At 37.5% G+C, this 24,424-nt stretch overlaps 1 protein-coding gene across 3 annotated transcripts in view; it reads right to left on the bottom strand.

Moving 5' to 3' along the window:
• The window catches only part of TMTC1 (transmembrane O-mannosyltransferase targeting cadherins 1), a 145,325-nt gene that overhangs the window by 73,604 nt on the left and 47,297 nt on the right, over window positions 1-24,424 (bottom strand). For all 3 annotated transcript variants that reach the window (XM_039333324.1, XM_039333326.1, XM_039333330.1), the window contains 3 exons: window positions 17,548-17,629; window positions 16,905-17,008; window positions 10,514-10,703 (listed from right to left, as the gene is read on the bottom strand). In XM_039333324.1, coding sequence (XP_039189258.1) covers window positions 10,514-10,703; window positions 16,905-17,008; window positions 17,548-17,629 — 376 coding nt within the window. The remainder of the gene's footprint in view (window positions 1-10,513; window positions 10,704-16,904; window positions 17,009-17,547; window positions 17,630-24,424) is intronic.

The following is a 24,424-nucleotide window of genomic DNA, read 5'->3' as shown; positions in this document are numbered from 1 at the left end:
TTATATTTAGGTTCATACAGGATTCAAGATTTTGGGCTGCCCACGAACGCGAAGCCAAGGAATTGCAGGGCAGCCCAAAATCTTGAATCCCTCTGCAACTCAGACTAACCTGAGCACAACCAAACAGAACACTCCCCCAGCCAATCAGAGCACAGCCAACCCCCCAGCCAATCAGAGCACAGCCAACCCCCCAGCCAATCAGAGCACAGCCAAGCCCCTAACCAATCAGAACACACCTCCACCCAATCAGAACACAGCCAAGCTCCCACCCAATCAGTTCATACCTCCACTGGCAGTTAAAAGGAAGAAACAGCCAAGACCACACACTGCTGCTCGAGGCACGAAGCTGAAAGCACCAGCCTGAAGATGACGAATGGGACTTCGTCGAAACGTCGCCAAGACACTTCCAATTTTACGTGGGACAAAACCCAAACAACCAAAGACCTATATATATATATATATATATATATATATATATAATATATATATATATATATATGGGTCTTTGGTTATTCGGGTTTTCTCCCACGTAAAATTGGAAGTGTCTTGGCGACGTTTCGACGAAGTCTCATTCGTCATCTTCAGGCTGGTGCTTTAGGCTTCGTGCTCCTAGGCTTCTAGGAGCACGAAGCCTAAAGCCTAAAGCACCAGCCTGAAGATGACGAATGAGACTTCGTCGAAACGTCGCCAAGACACTTCCAATTTTACGTGGGAGAAAACCCAAATAACCAAAGACCTACATACAAACACCCGTGAAAACCTCAGAAAACATATATATATATATTAAAATAAAATGAGCACCAAGGTAATTAAAACTATAAAAGTTTAATTTAAAAATGCCAAGCTTTCGCCGTCACCTGCCGGCATCATCAGAGCTTGATAGATATATGATAGAACAGAAATTCTAAGATTCCAAGATTCTACTGTCCTGCCATACAACAATAAAAAGAATCCATGCTGTTTCTTAACCTGGCCAACTCAAAAGGCTGACTGCAGTGAAGCTTGAAATGACAGTTTAGCCCAGGGCTTCCCAAAAACCACATCTGTAAATATGTTTTACTGCTAATCTGAAGTTGTGATTGATTAATAAGTGTGTAATTAGCCAAAGAATAACCATTTTTATCCAATTTTACCCTTATTTATCCAGATTTGGGAAACTGGTTTAGCCAAAACACTAAGCACTTTCAGTAAGAAGCAATTTAACCAGGTTGATGTGATGGATGGGCACAAAAAAGTCTCCCAGGCAGTCTTGCATATATCCAACATCTTATTTACATTGGAACTTCAGTTACATATACAAGTAATCCTCACTTAACAACCAGTCACTTAGCAACCATTCAAAGTTATGACAGACTCACAAAAAGCTACTTACAACCAGTTCTGGTGTTCCAATGGCTGCAAAATCTCATCCCTCCACAGTCACATGACTGCATTTCAGGTACTTGGCAACTGTCTCACCTTTACATTCAGTTGCAACATTCTATAGTCAGGTGAACGTGATTTATACTATGTTTTTTGCCAGTTTCCCCCCATAGGAATACATTGATTCAATTAACAATCACAGAGTTTGATTAATACCCACAGCGTTCACTTAACAACTGAGGCAAAAAAAAAAGAGTCATAAAATCAGGTCCGATCACATGGGTGCCTCAACTCACAATAGTCATGACTTATGACAGAAATTCCAGGCTGTATTAAGTTGTAAGTAGAGGATCTGTATAGTCTTGGCTGTAGTTCCCTAGTATGCTAAGGGGAGGTAGAAATCAGACATTCCAAATTAAACACTGCATAGGTTACTTATTCATGTAATCCCAGCATTCCACCTTCATCTTTTCTAATCCTATGTCCAACCGTAAGTACAAAGAAACTCACCAGCCAAAGCACACCCAGTGTTTGTAGTGTGCAGGAGCCCAGCTCTAGCATTGCCATCTCAATTAAAGACATCCTGAAGAAAAAGATATATGGCCTTGAGAGAATTTGATCTATTGTCTATCATGGCTGACAAAAGTGCCATAGGTGAGGCATAGAGAAGCTTCATCATTATCATCATAATCATCAGAGATGGAAGGGATCTTGGAGGTCTTCTAGTCCAACTCCCTGCTCAAGCAGGAGACTCTATACCATTCCAGAGAAATGGCTGTCCAGTGATGGAGCACTCACAAGTTTTGAAGGCAAGCCATTTCACTGGTTGATTGTTCTCACTGACAAGAAATTTCTCCTTAGTTCCAGGTTGCTTCTCTTCTTGGTTAGTTTCCATCCTTTGCTTCATGTCCTGCTTTCTGGTAATTTGGAAAATAAGTTGACCCCCTCTTCTTTGTGGAAGCCTTAGTACAAGGCAGGTCCTTCTATCCATTCAGTGTCAAAACACCAGTAAATTGTTAACAGGAAAATATTCTATTATATTATTTTATCAGCTTCTCATCAAGATCTGTGTTGCATCAATTCATGAGAGCCTTAACTTCATTCTTGGATTGTGGACTCTCTTTTTTGTTTTTAGCAGCACTACAAAGAATTGCTTTGATGTTTTAAACGTTAATCCTTACAGGTTTTAATTATACTTGACAATCTTGCTGAACAAAATGTGGATGATGACATAAAGATAAAACACTGAAGGGACACTTTTTTCCTAATCATTTTACTTTTGTAATTTTTTTTATTTGAAACTACATAAGATGATGAAGGAAAATGATGGAATAGAAGTTGTACATGAATATGAAATAATTCTGATTAAAGGCAGAAAGCATAATAGAGGGGAAAACTGTTTGAATCCAATGTTGTGGGTTTATTACTCCATCTGAAGATATACAATAGTGAAGATTTGCATCTTCTCCATTTGCAATTAACAATGGCAAAAGATTATCTAAGCAGTTCCTGTTCTCTTTTAAGATAATTAAACGGATCAAACATATAGTTTAAACAGCAATATCTTTTTAGCCAGGCAGAGATTTTACTTCCAGAAATAAATACTAAAGCAATAGATTCAGAAGCAGCATTACAAAGCCCCTGAACAACACTAACCTTAGCAGCAATGTAAGGAAGGGACTTTGAATAAGTCAAACATTCAAAATGGATCTTTTATGAAAATGATTTCATATGAAAAATGAAATATTTTTTCACACAAAATGAAAAAAATGCAATTTACTTCTGAACAATCGAATGTAGAAGCTACACAGGCAGCTCATTTGATGCATCAGCAGCACAGTGGTTCAAATGGATGGAACGCTAAGCAGGAGGTTAGCAAGCTCATGTTTGAGACCCAAGAGCTGCCGTGGGGCGGGGATGAGCTCTCGTCCTTCAGTCCAGCTCCTGCAGGAGATATGAAAGGAGCCTCCAATGGGACATCCCCAGGGCAATGGTGATATTACCGGCTAATCCTTTCAACCCAGATGTGCCTTGGCGCTTCTGATTTGAGTGCAAAATTTGATGCATCCAGATAAGAACAATTTGACTGAAGTGGAGACCTGGACCTTGGTTTGTGCAACTGTAGAATCCACAAACTTCATGGAACTCAATCTCCAATTCACTAACCCTGCACGACATCTGAGGAAGAGTTGGCCCAAGTATAATAATTAATCAATGAGGGTATACAGAAGATATTTTCCACCATTCTTCTTCTGCCAGTATAGCCACATGTTTGCCAAATAAGGACAGCTCCCTGAACATAGTTCATGATTCCCACCTCTTTAATTCTCACTCTCCCTCTGTTTTCAGAGTCCTTAGAACAGTTACATGAAGCAGAGCTCTTCATCAATTAAAACTAATGAGGCTTCCAATCTAATTGTATGAAGGAGGGCCATGAAAAAATAAGAGACTTTTGTCTTTCATGTAACAGTATGTGGTATTGACACTGGGAGATAGGAGGAGGAGCAACAGTCTAATAAACAAAATTTGACTAAAAAAGAGGGGGCGAGGAAAGCATATCAGCAGGTCTCCTAGTTTTCAGGAGAGTAAAGCAAGGGAGGGGAGAGTTTCAGACTTGCAAGATGATCTATCTCAGAGGGATAGATTTTTCCTGACAGTTAGAACAATTAATCAATGGAAAGTCTTGCCTCCAGAAATTGTGGTTGCTCCAACATTGGAGGTTTTAAGAAGAGATTGGACAGCCATTTGTCTGAAATGCTATAGGGTTTCCTGCCTGTGTAAGCAGTTGGACTAGAACAGGTGTCCCCAACCTATGGTCTGCAACCCAGTACCGGGCCATGGCCTGTTGGCCACTGGGCCACGGGAATAGCTGATGAGCACCAGCCCACTTGCGGTAGCACAGCCACGCAGGTACTAGCAGCCCCATTTGCGCATGCATGGGTACGCTAACACCGCCACCAATGGCATATAGGCACCAGCAGCCCATTTGCACATGCGCATGCACGCCAGCGTGCATGCCATGAGTGCAGGCTGCCCACTTGCGCATGCACACGCACACTAGCGCCGCTGTCATGCACACACCTGTTTGTGCATGCGCGCATGGATCCACATGTGCACATTTCCCTACTGCTCCCTTTCCTTCCGGGCCACCAAGCCGAAAAGGTTGAGGAACTCTGGACTAGAAGACTTCCAAAGAGAGTTGCACCCTCTTTTATGACCTTTTGCCATAGTTATTAAGCAGATCACCGTAGTTGTTAGTGAATCATGCGGTCATTAAGCAAATCTGGCTTCCCCCTTTGACTCTGCTTGTCAGAAGCCAGCTGGGAGATCCCATGACCGAGACAGTGAAACTGTCATAAATACATGCCAGTTGCTGAGTGCTTGAATTCTGATCACATGACCATGGGGAGGCTGCAATGGCTGTACATGTGAGAACCAGTTATAAGTCACTTTTTTCAATGCCGCTGTAACTTCGAATGGTCACTGCAAGTCGAGGACTATCGTTGCAAGTCGAGGACTATCTGTATATCATCTGAACTTAGGCTGCAATCTGATACACATTCCTTGGAAGCTTGCTTCGGAAGAGACAGAGTTTGCACTAGAATCTATCAACTTACTGGTTAAGCAGCAGGTGAGGGAATTAACTAACAATTATTATGCAGAATATTTTAATTATTTTATATATTAGGGTTAACCTTTTATCTAATTAAAAAATGTTTAGAAATCAAATTAAGGAATTTTTAAAAAAAACTAGTCATTCTTGTTCCTCTTTGCGTTTTATGAATTGGAAAGAAATTACGTACAGTATTCTCAAGAATTGTGACCCATATACAGGAAGGAACAGAACTTCTGAGAATACCGTAGGATATACCTACGCTGGCTGTGGGGAAATGAATGTTATATTTCCCTCATTATGAGAAAAAGAGACATCAGAAAGAACAAGTGAGCTATAGAACAGAGCACCGTAATTTCCTGAAACAAGCAAAGCAATAATAGTGGAAAGCTGTTTTTCCCTTCTAGGCTTCCTCTAGTAAATGGTCCAAGCACAGCATAAAAACAAAAAACAAAAAAACAAAATGAGAGACAGAGAATGAGAGAGAGGAAAAGAGGGAGGGAGGGAGGGGGAGAGAGAATAGCTGATCTATATAAATGCAGAAATGTTCAGCAATGAAACCACCCATCTTCATAACTTAAATGTCTTTTTTTCAATATTGTGCACTCTTTCCAACAATGCAATTCTCCAAATTACCAATGAACACGAAATTAGTATCACATTAGCGCCCATTGATAGGAAACGAAACAATCCAGTAGACATATTCTATATGAGGGGTCCTTGGTGCTCTCTGAGCTTGCTTGTTTCCTTGCAGACGTTTCATATCCAACTAGGTAGGATCATCAGTGCTAGTAGGGAGTGAGGTTTGCTCTCATTTTATATTCTGGTGGTCTGTCCTGTCAGTGTTGGTAGTACTTTGGTTGGATTGTTTACTGTTAAGCTTATTTGGCAGTTTCTTTAATGGGGTATTGTTTACTTCTTGTTTGTTGGTCTGATGTTAATCTTGGTGTTAATCTCTTCTCTTCTGGGTGTTGATTGCTGGTCTCTTCCCATTTTTGGTTTGTTGATTGTCTCTTTTGAATGGTATGTAGATGTCATTTATGTCTATGTGCCCATTGATGGCTGATTTGTCAGAGTGTCAGGTTTCCAAGTATTCCCTAGCATTTGGGGGCTTGGCTTGGTCTAGGATGGTCAGTTTCCCAGTTGAAACTATGATTAAATCTGTCCACGTGTTGTGAAACTAAGGAATTTTCATCATGTCTTCTGACCGCTAGTTAGTTCATGGATGCACTCTGCCAGTCTTCTGCCTGTTTGTTATACATAGTGGCTGATGCAGTCCTTACACTGCATGTTGTAAATGACTCCTGTTTTTTCTTCATAAATACCAGAGATTAACATTTATTTTTAAAATTATTTTAGGCCTGCTTTAAATGTTATGCCACTGTTTTTAGTGCTTCTCTCTTCAAAATGGCAGGAAATCTATCAATTTTCATAGACCGCAGTCAGACTTGATTCTGGGAACCTCTAAAAAGAAGTTTTCAGGTTAAAGAAGGCCTGCAGTTTTCCATTTCTGAGTTCAGCCATGGTTTGCTTTAGACATGGCTTACTGAATAATTACCATTCATAAAGCATAATAACCTAAAACCAATAGAACCACATTATGGTTTAGAATGCTATGTGAACACAGCCTTTCGATGCCTTCATGGCAATCATATCCTTCCCTCAAAAATGTTCTGTGTTCCCAAACGGTTCAGGCAACTAAACAGAACACAGAATCTCCCTCGTTCTCTCAAATAGGAGCTGCTTCTGGAGAGTTAATCAGAAAGGGTCTAGGACAAATCATCATGGCCAACTAACTACAGCCATGTTGCCTTGGTCAGCTCGCCCCAGACAACTCACTGCAAGACAACAGCCATGGCCAACTTGCCAAGGTACAACTCGCTGAGGAACAATCTGACGCTATACTGTTTCATTCAGTTATTTTTATTATTATTGGTGACCAGGTTTTCATTGAATTATTGTAACTCTTGTATTTCTGGATTGACTTTATTTTATTATGATTGGACACAGTTCCATTGAAATTAATTTAATCTTTGCGTTTGTTGAATCATCCTGCAGTGAGTGGGCCATGGTGAGGTGTCCCATTCCAAATCAAAAAGAGGCAAGTTGCATAAGTAGGAAGATAAGATTTATTCCTTTCTCTCTCATAAAAAGATTTCATACCAAAGTTTTCCTGTGAGAGAAGCCCTGACTGGCACCAATAAAATGAAAAATACAGGCAGACTGATGCCTTGAATCAGTCCTTCTGATTTAAGAGAAATTCATACAACTACACTGACAAGTTAAGAGCATAGACAGAATTGCTCCTTGCAGAATGATGCATCTGGTTTAGCAATTACCCAGCTGTAGTCATCCACCACTGAATACTCTCTGAAATAAATTTTCAATTTGTCAGTTTAATTGTGTGAATTGTTCCGCTCATCATTTCCCAGTCATATTCTTGCTTTTCCTTTACTCATTTTAGTACATGACAAAACCACTTCATGCAAATGAAAATTGGGCAGCTATACCACAGCTACCCAGATGATTTTTTTTTTTGTAATGGAATCATAGAAGTAGGCTATTCCTTGCAATGCTTCGGCCCATCTAATGCTCAATGAAACACAAAACATGAACTCTGAATATAGAATCCTTAAGAAGGAGAAAGGATCAGTGCACTTTTGAGACATAGGAGATGATAGTAGAGTGATTTCTGTAGAGCAGTGTTTCTCAATCTCTGCAATTTTAAGACATATGAACTTCAACTCCCAGAATTTCCTATCCAGCATGCACTGGCTAAGGAATTCTGGGAATTGAAGTTCACACATCTTAAAGTTGCAAAAATAATGCTGTAAATCAAATTTGTTCCAGCAACTGGAGTCTAATGCATGTATCTTATTTGTTGTTCATCTCATACATAATCTAAGATTCCCCAGCTTCATTCCATGCACATACTCTCAGTTCACTAAACAGGATATGTCCCAGGCATTATGGAATTTATCCAGATGGAGCATTATTCCAGCTTTTCAGAGATGAAATATGTGTGAAAACAACCTTTCATGTGTACAACTGAAGTAATATTTAATTGTTGGGCAAACTTTTAAAAATTGCTCTATGTAGCACTAAACCTAGATGTCTCTTTAAATGAAAATATAATTTTCTAACTGGAGTAGAGCTATAGCAGAACAGTGCATAACCATGACTTCTTTATAGGTATGAAATTACTTGGACTAAGGGTAATCTGTACTCAGTGGGATGCTCACTGGAGAAAGCAATTATGTTGGGAAAAGTTAGCAATAAAAGGAAACCAGGCTGCCAAAGAACATGATGGCTGGACACCATCAAAACTGACACCAACCAGAGCATAGAGAAACTCAAAGAAACAGTGCAAGATTGGAAGATGTGGAAAAACCTGGCCCATAGAATCGCCGAGAGTCAGACACAACTGAATGGATAACATCATCATCATCAAACTGGATGCATCTTTTCTTCTGTATTGCACCAAGGGATAATGGGATTGCCTTGATTTTGGTATAACGTGATGTGTGAATCCATGGTTCCCAAAACATCATTTATGACTTAACGCATTGTGAGAACCAATTAACTGTGATTTATGCTTAAATCTGTGTGTGTAATTGCAGTCGCTGACTTGTCAGTCTCAAACTACATCTTTTTGTCTCTAACTTGGAAAAATGGCAAAATATGATTAAAGCTTCCATTGAAAAACATATAGTTCAAATAAAGTGTTATGTTATACGTCTAACTTTACCTTCTCCTCTATAGGCCATGCACAGATGCAGACACAGTAACAGGTTAAGTTTGATCAAATTCTTATTTTTAATGGGGAGGGAAGTTTGCATGTGTAAATCTGCCACAGAATGAATGACACTAATTCAGTGAAATACAGTTTTTTAAAATATATATATATATACTGTACATAGATTTGCCTACTTTTTTAAAAAAAAAAAGCACAAACATTATTATTCCTTATTTGATTTATATGGGTACCTCTCCAACTAGAGCATAAGGCAACATATCAGATTTGGAGCAAGATATAAAATACTTTAGAAACACAAACCCACTCACCCACACAGAAGATAGCAACAGCCACCTGAGTGTTTTGCTTTATGGGCAAAAAAAAAAAAAAACAAGTCTAAGAACAAGCAACTACTTTGTCTCCTTGCAGTAGAGTCTCATAATATTTCTAACTGCCAGTTGTATTACTTTGTGTAATCCGAATCTCTAGAGCATTATAAAGTACTCATGAATAAATTTATACACAGCTCATCTTCCAAGTTTCATTGCCAACACTGGATTCTGCTTGTGTTTGCACTCAGAGTGTGGGCTAAATTGTCAGATGTTTTCTAAATAACATGCATTTTCTAACAATGGAAAGCATTTGGTGAGCACTTGCTTTGTGTCTTAGCTGATTTCTAAGCAAGTAAGTTTAAGGGGAGGACAAATAAGGTTATAAGAAAAAGGATTAAGATTTTTTAGTAAAAAAAAGAAATCAGAAATAGTTGGAACTAAGAAAGTCCAAGTCTTCCACTATGATAAGTAAAGAAACCTTGGGCACATCCTAATACATCACTCTTACTTCTTTTTTTAACCCACTCGTTTCCCCTGTGGATCTCTCTCTTTATCCTCCTATCACACTTGGTTACGGAGGGATCCTAAGCAAAAACAAGTTGATCTTTTGCCAGTTTTCTATTTAGATTGCAATGAGCTAAGTAATCAAGAGAGATGCTAGGAACAACAATAAATAAAAAATGGTCCTGCCAAGCAAAGTTCTAACATATTCCCCACAAAACCCGACAGCTAGAAGTCCAGGAAAAAAACTGATTTTGCAGAAATGTTGCATTCACAGCGACCTATTTCATGGATGCATAATACCTGATACAAATATCTTCTACCAAAGCAATTCTGTCAAATTCATTTCAAAGAAGGAAGGTACTATTTAGTTTCCTTGCATATGTGAGTGGATCAATACTGATGTTAGTTGTCTGGATTGCCCTGTTGTTTATTTCTCTTGCTGCATTTCTATTTATTTGTTGTGTTTAGATTGTTTTTACATAGTAGGCCACCCAACATCAGGGTGGAATTGGGTTCTGCCAAAGTTCACTTAAATGGATAAATAAATAATCACTATCATTTCCACCGTATTAAACCTCTGTGATTCCAAATCACATCACCAAAATTCAGCTGTCAAATTTTGAAGAAAATTTGGAGGAGAAATTAACTTAAAACTGAATTTGTTTGCTTTCCAATTCCTATTCCTTTCCTTAAATTCCAGAAAAAGAAGAGCTGGTTGGAGGTTCCTTCTCCCTAATTTATCAAGATTTCTTGAATAATCTGCAATTATTTGGGGCAATCCATTAAGCCATAAATCATGGTTTTAAAACACAGTGTCCAGAGTCATACAGTATGCTAGGGCAGCATGAACAAGCATGGTTTAGCATTAGTCAAGTGTCTGTCTATCCAAAATCTTCCATAAAAAGAATATACTACATGTGTTTGAAATGCAAATGTAAACTTCAGTGTGGAGGAAAGTTTATTTACCTTAAATGCTACAAAACAATGTAGACAAAGGACAAACATCACGAATGCAAGGATCAGGGTAGCAAAATTCCTCAGATCCCAGATTGATTCAACCAGAGGAATACTCCCAACCTGCCAATCATAGCACAGCGTAATTGGGGCTAGTAGAAGCCAGGCATTGAAGGCCAGGAGGTAGGAATAAGTAAGAAACCTGCAAAAAGAAATACACAATTAAACAATCTGCGTGTTTCTTCAGTGGAAGGCAGAAAGTTCAATAGGACTATGCAATACTTCAGATTCAGCCCCCAAAAACTGATTAACAAAGCAGTCATTAAGTGAGCCACAAATGATTTTATTATCTTTTTGCTGCAGTCATTAAGCAAATCACACAGTCATTAAGTGACTCCAGCTTCCCCCATTTGTCAATGGAAAAGTCGCAGATGACAATCATATATGATCCCGGGATGCTGCAATCGTCATAAATACATGCTGGTTACCAAGAACCCAAATAGTGATTGCATGACTGTTGGGATGCTGAAATGGTCATCAGTGGAAGGACCAGTCATAAGTCACCGTTTTCAACGATGCCTTAACTTTGAAGGGTTGCTAAATGAATGGTCACAAATCAAGGACTAACTGTTATATTCAGGATCCTGCATGTTCCAAAACACTTTTAGGAGACTAGCTCCAAAAAATGTCTGGTCCTACTGTTCAGGTTCTAAGCACATACAGACTGAGTTAATGTTAATCATGGAGTGCTGAGTCAGTCCCAATGCCTGCATTCACTTACTATGCTAAGTCAAGCACATGACAGCTTAGCATACTGTGTACCAGGGGTAGGCAATCTTGGCTTTTTTATGACTTGTGGACTTCAACACCCAGAATTCCTGAGTCAGCCATGCTGAGGGGAAAGGGAGAGGTTTCCAAGCTGAGCCATGCTGGCTCAGGAATTCTGGGAGTTGAAGTCCATGAGTCATAAAAGAGCCAAGGTTGCCTACCCCCGGTGTAGACCTACATCACATTGAGCTTCTTGGAGAAAATACAGAGTATGAGCATAAAGTGTGAAAATGTATTACTCATATATTATTTTTCTTTAAATTTAAAACTTAAGATATACAGTGATTTTAAAATATTTACTTTTTTATAAAAATATTAGCTAACATAGAGATAAAAGTCACCATAGGGGAGATTTCAGAGAAATAATAAACAATAGATACTACAATTACAATTACAATACAAAGCTATTCTAAGGTAACAGAAACCGTATATTTACATGGGGGGCCTCTCGTCCCATCCATACAGGACAGACAGGACAGTGGTAGGAGAGGCAATTCATCATGACAAGTGTGTATCTCGAGTTCTTTAGCAACCCAGGTCTTGGGTTCCTTCTTCCCGTTCAACACTGGAAATGGTGCCAGAGCACATAAATATTGGATGTTTTTCTTATGGACTAGCTAGGCTACTTATGTTTTATATTAAAAACCAATTTTATATGGTGTGGTAATATAGTATGTGCAAACTGAAGAGGAAGCAAAGATTGCAATGTTAACCCCAGCAACACACGGGAACCATTACAGGAACCAGGAAATCAGAGAAAGTCTCCTATGTAATTAAAACTTTTAAATATAGTTGAGACAGCACTATATTATGTGAAGCCAGCAAGTGTCTGAGTTCTGCAAATGTTCTTATGTACTCATCATATAAATATAAAAACACGATATCCAGAGTTTCTCTTCTTCCCGTTGTTTGTGAAAAGGGGTATTAGATTTGTTCAATACTTCATACATCTTCTCAGAAATTGTACTTAACAAAAACATGAAAAATATAGATATCAACTCAATGCCTTTTCATTGTTTTGTTGGGCCTTGGGACTTCTTAAATTCCTCTCATACCATCTGTCAACTTCTGTTGATTGACTTATTCCCAGATTCTAAAACATTCATCACACGCTGTTCATAACTGTCTGGTTTACATCTCAGCTCATCACAACAGGAAATTTCTTCATTACATTACTTTTTTTGCCAAATAATGAAAGTTCTTGTTAAATTTGAACAATTTAGAATTGATTTGCCAAACATCACAGTAGGAACCAAAGAAAGCTCATATTGATTCATTGCAAGCATGTTTGAAAACTCATGAATTCTATTTGTGAACTACCTTCCCGTTTTAATTGTGGTGGATCAAAATCTAAGATAGTCTACAACAAGGGTACTAAACCGAGAGCCAGAGAACCAAGACCCTAAGAATTACTACATGAGGGTTTCTTTAGTGCCTCTTCCATTGCTTTGCAAAACATATTGAAGACTTGAAGCATATCTCCGTGGCTAATGCATTTGGTATCACTGATATAAGCAACCTAAGGAAAAAAAACACAATAAATTGAGGTCTGCTAAGGACACAGGGCTATAATTGGATATGAAAAATAACAAATGCATGTTTGAAAATGAATATCAAATCTGTATATACTCCCACCTGCCTCTGGACAAGAAACACAAAAAACTAATTACTATAGAGAGAATAATATAGAGAAAAGCTTTATAATAGCTTCCAGCACAGGCTGTTTTCCTGGGATGAGCTACAGATACTTGAGAAATTTCACTGCTGGATTACATATTCCAGAGATGCAGGTCTAATCTAACTGAATGCTGCTTTTTTATGTTTGTAAAAAGATAAAAGTTTTCCTTGCCAGTTGTGCCCGGCTCTAGGGCATGGTGCTCATCTCCAGATTTCTTGGCTAAAGGAGCCAGCATTGTCTGAAGACACTTCCGTGGTCATATGACCAGCACGGGTATATGCTGAAGGCACATGGAACGCTGTTACCTTCCCACCGGAGTGGTACCTATTAATCTACTTGCATTTGCATCCTTTCAAACTGCTAAGTGGGCAGAAACTGAGGGAAGGACAGGAGTTCACCCCGTTGCACAGAGCTTGGGTCTCGAATCCAGGCTATCAGCTCTCCAGATGACAAGCTCAGTATCTTTATTGGCTGGAAAGCATTATCCCAATACTTCTAGAGCAGTGGTTCTCAACCTTTCTAATGTCGCGACCCCATAATACAGTTCCCCATGTTGTGGTGACCCCCAACCACTTATACATCACCGGGTGCCAGGAGCGTGGCCAAAGAAAAGGGGGAAAAATGGCGGACAGCCTTGTTTGGTGACCTCCGTGAAATGGTCGTTCGACCCCAAATGGGGTCCTGACCCACAGGTTGAGAACCACTGTTCTAGAGTCTTTGAACAAATATCCTGAAACCTGTACTGATAAAGATTCCAGGGAGTCCTCGACTTTCAATCATTCTTTTAGCGAACATTTATACAGCAGCACTGAAAAGTTAAGAATAGCATCAGTTCTTACATTTACAACCATCGCAAAATCCCATTGTCACATGATCAAAATTTCAGCTCTTGGCAATGGGCAATGCGTCAAGCAATCAGCCATTGGCAATCTTCCTAGCTGGTTTCTGACCAGTGAAGTCAATGGGGGAAGATGGATTCACTTAACAGCCGTATTATTCGCTTAATTGCCACAGTAGCTTACTTAACAACTGTAGCAAAAAAAAAATCATAAAATCAGGTGTGACTCACTTAACAATTATGGAAATTATAGTCCCAACTGTGGTCCCAGAAGGGATGCATAAAGGATGCACAAAAAATGGGAAAAAAAGGTAACAATTGTAACCACTTGAAAAAAGAGCTTGAGGGGAACTTAAAAAAGACAGAATGTTTTGATTTCAGAAATGTTTTTAAATAAAAGCTTAGTGTTTTAAAATGGATGAAAAAAGGTATTTTTTTCCCTTTAAGGTAAAGGAATCTGAAAGAATACAGTGAATTTTGTTAATATAAATGGTGATAGTTTATAAAGATTATTAAGCATAATATTATTTCAACAACAGAAATGGTTAAATTGATTGTTCTATTCAAAGAGAAGAATACACAATATTTATGTTTTTTATTTGGTTATCACTTCTGGATTTTGTGCTTGTGATTAAAAAAAATGAAACTTTGACTTTGGTTATGATGATTAGATAAGATTTGTTATAGAAATGGCTAGTTATATACTAATGTATAAAAGTAAAAACTTGAGGCTGTAATGTTGTTATCTTGTACTGTGCTAAAAAGAGTCAGAAGTCAATGCCTTTTTCTTTCTTGCCTTGAACTTCATATCTTCTTTCCCCTTTTCTTTTTTCTTCCCTTAATTTCCTATTTTTATTTTTCTTCGTATTTTATACATTGGTAAAACAATAAGAGTGTAAGATAAAAAAGAAAAGAAAAGAGGCTTCCTATGAGTTCCTGTGTACATTACGGACCCCTACAAAAGGTTTGCACAGCTGTGTGTGTATGTGTATGTGTGTCTATATGCAGATTAACAGAACAGTACACCAGTTCAGATATAACCGCATCTACATAGACATACAGGAGAAGTTATGATGATTAACTTTTGAAAATGATTTATTTGACCAAGATAAGTATGCCAGCAATACCAGGGAAGAGAAAGCTGGGTTATCTAACAGCAGTGCCTCAACCTAAACCAATTCAGCTAAGATAGAAAGCCCATAAATAACAGAACTTGGTTACAATTGCAGCCACAGTGCTTTATAACCTTATTATAAAGTGCTTTATCAGACGCAGTTGATTTAGAGCCTATGCAAAAGATAAAAACACCCCTGAGAAAAAAGCTCTCAGTGTTAAGTAGCAAAGAAAAATTATTATTCTGACTGAAAACCATTACAGTAGTCTTCCTGTGTTGGGTAGCTTAACATTCTGTTGGTTATCTAAGAAAGGAAACACGTGGATCTTTAAAAGGAGATGTCAGGATAAACCTATTTCAGATCAGGTCAAAGAACACAGAATACTGAAGGTTTGCATTGCAATGCCTTCTGTCCTCCAGAGATGGGACCTCAATTGTATTCTGAGGATTAGCCTGGAAAAAAGGCTTCCCCACGATCATTTTCACAGAGTGCAAATTTAAAACATGATAACGTAGCATGGATTTTCCTCTTCTTTCATAGAAATACCTAATTTAAACAAGGACCCAATAGGACCATCCCTTAAAACAGCCCTTTGAGAGGAATCCTAATAGGTATTTAAAACCAGCAGCTGCATGGTTTTAATGTGATGAATTATTATCTGGGGATAATACAGTGGGCAATTTTCTGAAGCTGCAAGAGTTACCTCTGGTAATGGAACTTGAGCTACTACAAATTTGAGGCAAAGAAAGAAAACAAAAGATAGGGAAAAGATCAGGAAAAAACCTCCAAAGATGTGTGGCTTCTTCTCAAGAGATCCGATTTCTAAAATCTCTTGGGTATTTTGACATACATTGCTTCCTCTTTTAAGTTTATAAATGCCTGCCCTAAATTTGGCGGAAATTGTTTATATTATAGTTTCCTCCAGTGCTTTTTTTGTGTAAAAAAAAAAAGGTGCCAGAACTCACACATGTCATACAAACCGCCTTGCCTACCCTACAAGGTTCCATCCCAAAAAGGTGCCAGAACTCGGTTCTGGGCGTTTTGTGAGAAAAAAAGCCCTGGTTTCTTCCCTTGCTGCAGCAATCATAGCTTAAACTGCCTTGCTGGCTTGCTCTGAAGAGGGCAAATAACTCTGCTTTTTATTCTCTGAATTCCATGGAGAGATGGTGGTGCACAATCCCATAAATATACAGCAAAGCATTTATTAAGCTTTTATCCAAGCTGATAGTACTTATATGTCTTGTATCACTTAGCAGGGACAGCACCCAGATGGCCTTTTCAAATCCTGGCAAATAATCAGGATGGATCCTGATTAATATTTGGATGGCCTTGAACATCAGATCTGTAGTTTACAAAGCTTACTAAATATTCTGCATAATCAAAGTCTTTGAACTAGGCTTTTCCCCCATATTAAATTCTCCTGTGAATGAGAAAGCCCTCTTTTCTGATAATCTTTTTCTGAGGACATTCAGAGGATGCTAAAAAGATTTGGGGATCTCTGATTTATATAAAACATCCAAGAATCCCCAAAATAAAGATTGTTAAAATCAATAATGTGATGTGGAGGATCACACAGCCCATTCTTGAAGGCTAAATTCGAATGAAACAAACAGATAATTGCTGTAGGAGCAGGTGGCTGATAATCACATTTAACACATTATCAAAATATACTAGTGTAACTTATGAATTTCAAAGCATTCAAGATATATTTTGGAACTGGTACTATTCACATGCGAAAGTCCCCAAATGTCACCTTTGGGAGAGTTCCTGAAATATTTACACTGAGATGATTTAATGGCAATGAGTTTAAACTCCTAGGAATAACAGAACTGCTGAGTTCATTTTAATAAATGCACTTTTTCAGGGGAAAAGTGACAAGGCATATAGACTAAATTTGGATTGTATTTGCTTTATATTGAAAAGAAGTAAATCCCAACTGAGTACCTTGTAAGAAGATACGGTGAGAATGAAGCTGGATTGTCCTGCTCTGAAAAGGCTGGCATGGAACCTCCCATTATCCATAGGCGAAAATACATAAGTAGGATCCCCTTCAGATAAGAAGAGTAAATTCTTAGATTATTAGAGAGAAATCCAATTGCACATGGCCAGAAAACCTAAGTCTATTACAACACTTCATTGTTATTGGTCACCCCATTGCATCACCAGTGTCAAGTGATAAGCTATCATTCCAAACTTAAATGGCGATTCTTTATTATTTCCAAAATACAAAAATGGGGGTGGGGTGGGATGGAGAAGAGAATAATTTGAAGGTTGGTTAACCATTGAAAAACTGCCAAGTAGTCTTACATATATTTTATTGGGTGAATTAATGAGCTGTTTCTAGAGTGGAGCAGTTTGGATATAATACAATTCAGCTTTCTGGTCAGCTAGCAAAAGGAACTTCTACCTGAGCTTCGATTGATCAAAAAAGATTTGTGATGCTGAAAGTATCTTCATCTTAACCAGCATGTCTTTGAATTATGGCTATCCTGCTGAATTCATTTATTCTTCACACTCAGGTACTAATAGAACATAATTCAACTGAAGACATTCAAGAAATAAAAAAATGATTTATAGCAATACTTACATAGGTAAGTACCAAGGCAGCCCTCTTTAAAAAAGGTCTTGTGGAATATAAGAATTTCTGCTTGTTACTCGCTGTCAGGTAACTAAAATACAGCAGAAGAAAAAGAAAATTATGATTTTTATAAATTTCAGAATTTGTGGACATTAATACTTTGTTAATTTATTTATAGAGTGATTTTTCCACTGACGAGTGTAAGATATTCACAGTTTAAAATAATGGCTTTCAGGCCAATGTAAAGAAACATAAGTAGAAAAAAAATAAGTAGGCTTCATTATCATAGCAACACATAAGATAATTCTCAAAGTATGAAGGAGTCAAACAGCAATTAGTAACAGCCAGATTGCTGAGTGCTCTTGCTTCTCACTTCTTAAGCATTCATAGTATACTGTATCTCTGAATCTTTAGGCAGAACCAGCAGTCATGTAAGTAATATCTATAGTTCAGCTGTGCATATCACATGGGCTAGATTTATGTTTTCACTCAATAATTTGTATTTTATATTTTGATAAACTAATAAAAATTATAAAAAAATAATTGAAATGTATTCTTCAGAAGGGCCAGAAGTGTCCAGAAGTGTGTAAACACTGTAAACATCTTGGCTCTTTATGCCATATGCTAAATAAATAAATAATAATCCTGTTTCTTCAAAGTCTAACAAAGAATGACTTGCACAATTCTGATCTTTGTTGTTGAACTGGAGAAGAAAGTATATGTGCACAAGACTCTATCAAGATCTGAGATGTTCCAGGTCAAGTTAGGAATGGATCGAGAATTCTTTGAAAGTGTTTGTATTCCCTTTGGCCACCGAATGGTTATGGGAGAGAACATCTTGGTCCAATGAACAACTGCCAAATGCTCATGACTTGTTGTATGAGGTAACCCAGCAATCAAACTGAAGCAATCCAGCATGATGTATAAAAAGAATGCTGGAAGGAAATAAAAAAACCAAAGTTCCATCTTCCACTCCATTAAGGTTCCTCTCAAACTGCACTGTCGGGACTTTCCATGTCCTTTTGTCACCTAGCCAATCCAAAGAAGAATCTCAGATATATGTGAGATTTGAATGACAGAGAAATAAAGAGAAAAAATGTAGTACGCTTATGTTGCTAAAATAAAACTTTTAAAATTTACTGGTAGTCTCCTGGAATTATTGGGTAGCATACCGTGAATTTATTCTGATGTCAGACAAATGATTCCTGATTCTATAAAAACACTCAGATTCCTTTTCAATGAATCAATATTTAAGCATCATATTACAGTACGTTTGCATTTGATCTTGGCATCTTTGTCAAGTATCTCATTAGACTGAAATGCTCTTATCTTACAAAATTCAAAAGTCTGCTTTTGTCAAGCAATCAATAGCTCCCATTTTAAGATTATTTCTAGCAAGTGTTACTATTTTGGTGCAGAGTTATTAGGATCTGAACAGATCCTTCTCCACCATTTCTCCTCTGTGTGCTTTTTAAATGGACACCCAAAATAAAGTGTATTCTGTAAAACCTTATACATTTTTATGACTTAAGCAACCAGAATAATAATAGAGTTGAAAGATATCTTGGAGGTCTTCTAGTCCAATCCCCTGCTCAGGCAGGAAACCCTATATATATAGGTTTGGATAGACTGGCTGTCCAATCTCTTCTTAATAACTTCCATTGTTGGAGCACCCACAACTTCTGGAGACAAATTATTCCACTTGTTAATTGTCTCACTGTCAGGAAATTTCTCCTTAGTTCTAGGTTGCTTCTCTCATAAGAACTAATTCCAGCAAGGACTACTCTATCCTATCAGAATTGCAGGTGGCAAAGGAACAAAGTGAGTGCCAAAGGTGCTTTTTCATGAGCAACTGGACTTTCTTGTTTTCTTAAAAGACGTTTCGCTTCTCATCTAAGAAGCTTCTTCAGCTCTGACTGGATGGTGGGGAATGGAAGGATTTATATTCCATGCAGGCAGCTGGTCATTTGCATTCTTTTAGAGACTCTTTGAGACCAACTGGAGGTTTATCTGTGTCATATAAATCCTTCCGTTCCCCACCATCCAGTCAGAGCTGAAGAAACTTCTTGGATGAGAATGAAACGTCTTCAAAGAAAAAACAAGAAACTCCAGTTGCCTCGTGAAAAAGCACCTTTGGGATAACTATGACTTGGATGACTGAGAATCACCACAGACATTGAACAAAGTGAACAAGAAATGTTGCAAGATGTTCTCCCCTGTCAATGGCATCATTTATTCTAGTTGAGAATGTGCCATGAAATGCTCTCTATTTCTGTCAAACTTGTCCTCTTCTTAAGCACCAAGTAGTTCCTTAAGTTCTCTACAGATACATGAGAGGGGGATACAGCCTAGCGAGCTCTGCCCTACAGATTAGCTTACTAGTATCCTGAGTAATATTTCTCTTCTAATTATGCAATCTACAAATAAATACCTTGGGTGTTTCCCGAAACCCAGCCTAGCGTCCTGGTTACTTTCCATGGCATATTTACTAGGTGAAACTCACTATCGCCTTGAAAATGCAAGTATTTTCTATGAACCAGGCACTCAAAGCAGAGATCAAGTGTGGCAGATTATTGTCTCTCTGAAGAGGAAATTACATCAGGCCTTCACTAACTTGGGGCATCCACATGCAAATCCAGTGTTTTAAGATTTAGTGAGCCAATCCCTGGCATGATCCACATCAGCACTGCTGTTTTCTTAGTTCCATCTCCTCAGTAGCAACCAGAGGAAGTCTTTTGAAAATCCTTCTGCTCAGAAATCTCAGACTCTCAAAAATGCAGCAACTGAGCTTGTTAAAAATCTCCACTGGGCCAATGGAAGTTTGGTAATAAAAGTAATTGTGTGTGAGGTAGAGCGTTAGACTGGAAGCTAGGTAGCAGATAAAGAGGACTGGGGAAGGTATTTCCCCTTATAGCTTGCTTTGAGTCTCTTTCATAGAAAAAAGTAGGATGTGTAGCCCAAGCCTTTGTGATAGGCAGGCAAGATACCGCATCTGTGTCAGGTAGATTTACGTCATACTGTACACACAAAGAATCCTGGCCATCTTATATTTTACCTGTTTTCTCTCTGACATCTAGTCTCTAGTACTGAGACCCTAGTCTGCTCCCCATACAGGTAATCCTTGAATTACAACCGTTCATTTAATGACCATTTTAAGTTACAACGGCACTGAAAATAGTGATTTATTACCATTTTTCAGTGTTACAACCTTTGCATCATCCCCACATGCTCATGTGATCAAAATTCAGATGCTTCCCAAATTGTTCAAACTTATGACCACTGTAGCGTCCCAGAGTCATGTGATCCTCTTTTGCAACCATCTGACAGACAAAGTCACTGGGGAAGCCAGATTCACTTAACAACCAGGTTAATAAATTATCAAGTGTTAAAGTGATTCACTTAACAACTTTGGCAAGAAATGTCATAAAATGGGGCAAAACTCACTTAACAAATGTCTCACTTAACAACAGAAATTTTGGGTTCAACTGTGGTTGTAAGTCAAGGGCTACTTTAACTGCATTTTAGTATCTCTAATTCACAGCTAATTCACAGATAAGCATTGCAAAAATATTTAATATTCTTTATAACAACATGGTAAGTTCTTCTACAATGAAACATTCATTAAGGAACACTTTAAAAAATCCATAAAAAGAAATTTCAAAAGAGTTAAAAAAGAAAGGAACTTACTTATACTTCTACAAATTACCCCTTATCAGAACCACTAAGAAATGCTTAATAAGCCAATAACTTCTCTGATACACTTGAATCATTACACAGACATTAGACAAACAATGGTGGTAGCGATTATTGCTTCAAGGACTAATTTTATTACCAAAGACACCTGGGAAGATAGCCAAATAAAATTCAAGACCTTGTGTCTTGAATTTTACAATGGTGTTAAAAGTTTTTGGTCTGCCTAGAATTGTGTAAATCAGCATCTCGGAGGAAAAGATACCTTACCTTTGTCAAGATGAAAAGTGAGAAGCCTATAAAGAAAAAGAGAGCATCCCAATCAAACCCCTATTAGTCAGAGAGTATCAGACTCTGAATTTAAAATCTTGCTACTCATGGGGGGGGGGTGTTGAGAACACGGTACAGGTAATCCTCGACTTACGACCACAAATCAGCCCCAAATTTCTGTTGCTAAGTGAGACATTTGTTAAGTGAGTTTTGCCTCATTTTACTCTGACTTTCCTTGTCACAGCTGTTAAGTGAATTACTTCCGTTGTTAAATTAATAACATGGTTGGCTTTCCCATTGACTTTGTTTATCAGAAGATCACAAAAGGTGATCACATGATCCGGGGACAATGCAACCGTCATAAATATGAGTCAATTGCCAAGCATCTAAATTTAATCACATGACCATGGGGATGCCGCAACAGCCGTAAGTGTGAAAAACGGTCATAAGTCATTTTTTTCGTTGCCATTGCAACTTCAAACAGTCACTAAACAAACTGTTTTAAGTCGAGGACTACCTATAACTGATTTCATGGGTTTCCAAAAGCAGCAAACTGACCGAATTTCATCTTCAGTTCATTCTTTGAAGCAGGACCCTGAACTCTACTTCAAATTCCTGTCTGCTCTGGTCTTTATAAACCAGAACTCATGAACATGGTGACTAGAGATAGTTTGCAAACAAGCCAAATAAAAAAGATCAAAGCAACAATGGTTAAACTAGACAACATCAACTCACTAGGATGGAAGCCATCACAGCCTTGAATTCTAACATAAGAAACAGAGCAAAATACAATCTCTATCTACAACTTGATGTACAACTAATCCAAGCTGATCAAAAGGCAAAAAATAAAATTATTTTTTTTTCATTTTCATAAACGATGGGCTGTTTTATTATGTATTTATAATCTAATATCTGTTAGACAATGAGGCCACAAAGTAAGTGCTACATTCAGGAAGTCATGAAAAGAATATAGGTAACCAACGTTCTGGAGGCTTCAAGAAAAATATAATGGTTGAGAGATATCAATTCTCTATTTACATGATACTGAGACAAAGACAAAGCAACAGGGATATCACAACACTGAAGATTCTGGAATCTACAGTAGTGGCCAAAATTGTGGAAATCTTTTGGGAAAAGTGTACAGTAGAAATGCCACCTTTGGTTACGTTTCCACCAATTTTTCTTCTAATTTCTTTATAACTGTAGCCTTGTTCACTTAATAATACTATTTTACATCGCTTTCTGGGCAACCAGTCAACTCTTTGCACCATTACTTTAATTTTATTACGTTTTACAAGCTCACTAAATGAAAGAACACAAAAAAACCCAATCAACTGAACAGCGATCACATAAACATTGACAAATATCCTCCTCTCAGCTTCAATACATGACATCAATAATTGAATCCTACTGTGATCTGATTGGCTCATTGCCAAAACAAGATGACACCTGATTGGCTCTCTAAACACTCATGCTCATTAGCTACAATCAGATGAAGGATAGCTACCAGATATCAACCTAAGCAAGTTGTGCTTCCTTTTTCTGGTTATTTTGCTATAACTTTTCATAGAATACAGTACAGATAATTGAACAAACTTTGTTGCATTACATTCTTGATTAAATTATCTTTCCATTGATATATAATTTTATGGTACTACTCCGAAAAAAAGTGATGTTATTAGCCATCAAACCTCAAAAATACACTTTTCCCAAAAAGTTTCCACAATTTTGGCTACTACTGTATATGTAATTTTGGAAAGATAAAGGTACAGAATTTTGCACTTTCAGCACGAGACTTGTAAGAGGGAGAAAAAGATCTTAAAATGTCACCAAATCAGCAAGAGCAGCACTCTGCAAAAGAAGGGTCGTACCGTTCATGTGGTCCAAATAATAGTTTTTTTGAATAAGCTATAATTTGATAGGGTTGCACAACACAGCAAACCATAAACCATGGAATAAATAATACAGCAAGGTAAAAAGAATAGTTTCGTGTGTGAACCTAACCAGGATGAAACTGTGAGAATCTACTAAGCAACTTAGCTCTGATTTTCACAATCAGGCTTTATTGTGAGATTTGAGAATTTTCACAGGAGTATTAATTTAATTTGGTGTCATGGGTTTTGTGGGGGGAAAGGGTCATTTTGTCACCTCAAGCTCAAAGAAAAATAGTGTGAATATTTTTAATAGCTTATTTTGAGCAAGTTATTTTTCAGGAGCAATGTTGAAAAATGTTTCTGATTTTCATTTTAACATAAAATATGATTTCTACTCTTTGACTAATATGCAAAGCATGATGTAGTTATCTTTCAGTTTTTGCATTTGTCCACATTTGGTGAAACACATGAAATATTTACAGAAAGAAAAATAATATTCATTATGTATTTGCAAGGAATGAAAATCTTGAAAAAAGAGTAAGATTGGGAGTCATATGTCCCTACTTTTCAGTATATCACAAACATGCATACCCTGCACAATTTGATGTGTCGACTCTGAATTCTACTATCATGAGAAAGAAAAAAGAAATCTTTTTTTTATTATTAAAAATTTTTAAATTTTACAAAACAATACGATTCCCTTCCCCAAACCACCCCAACCCTCCCATGCCCTCCCCCGACCTTCCCAGAGCTGAATACAGGCTTAATTAATATTTTTTCAAAAAGTCTTAAAACAAATATAAACCATAAACAAATCTAAATACATTAATTAAAGAAATTGTAAACTAGTTAACAATACTATATGTATAAAAGAAACAAAAATACAAGAAAATACGAGAAAATAGGAAAAAAGAAAAAGGAAAAAAAGTCTATAAAATATCTTAAATTTTAAGTATAAGTTATTGAAAAGCTAAATAATATTTTTTTATATCCAACTTATTTTGTATAAAGTCTATCCATTTTTTCCATACCAAAAAATACTTCTCTTGCGA

The sequence above is a fragment of the Crotalus tigris genome, unplaced genomic scaffold (assembly GCF_016545835.1).
Source record: "Crotalus tigris isolate CLP2741 ecotype Arizona unplaced genomic scaffold, ASM1654583v1 scf7180000017625.6296891, whole genome shotgun sequence".
NCBI classification, from domain to species: domain Eukaryota; kingdom Metazoa; phylum Chordata; class Lepidosauria; order Squamata; family Viperidae; genus Crotalus; species Crotalus tigris.
Note: the sequence above shows the minus strand (reverse complement) of the source record. Positions and strands in the feature narration are given on the sequence as shown.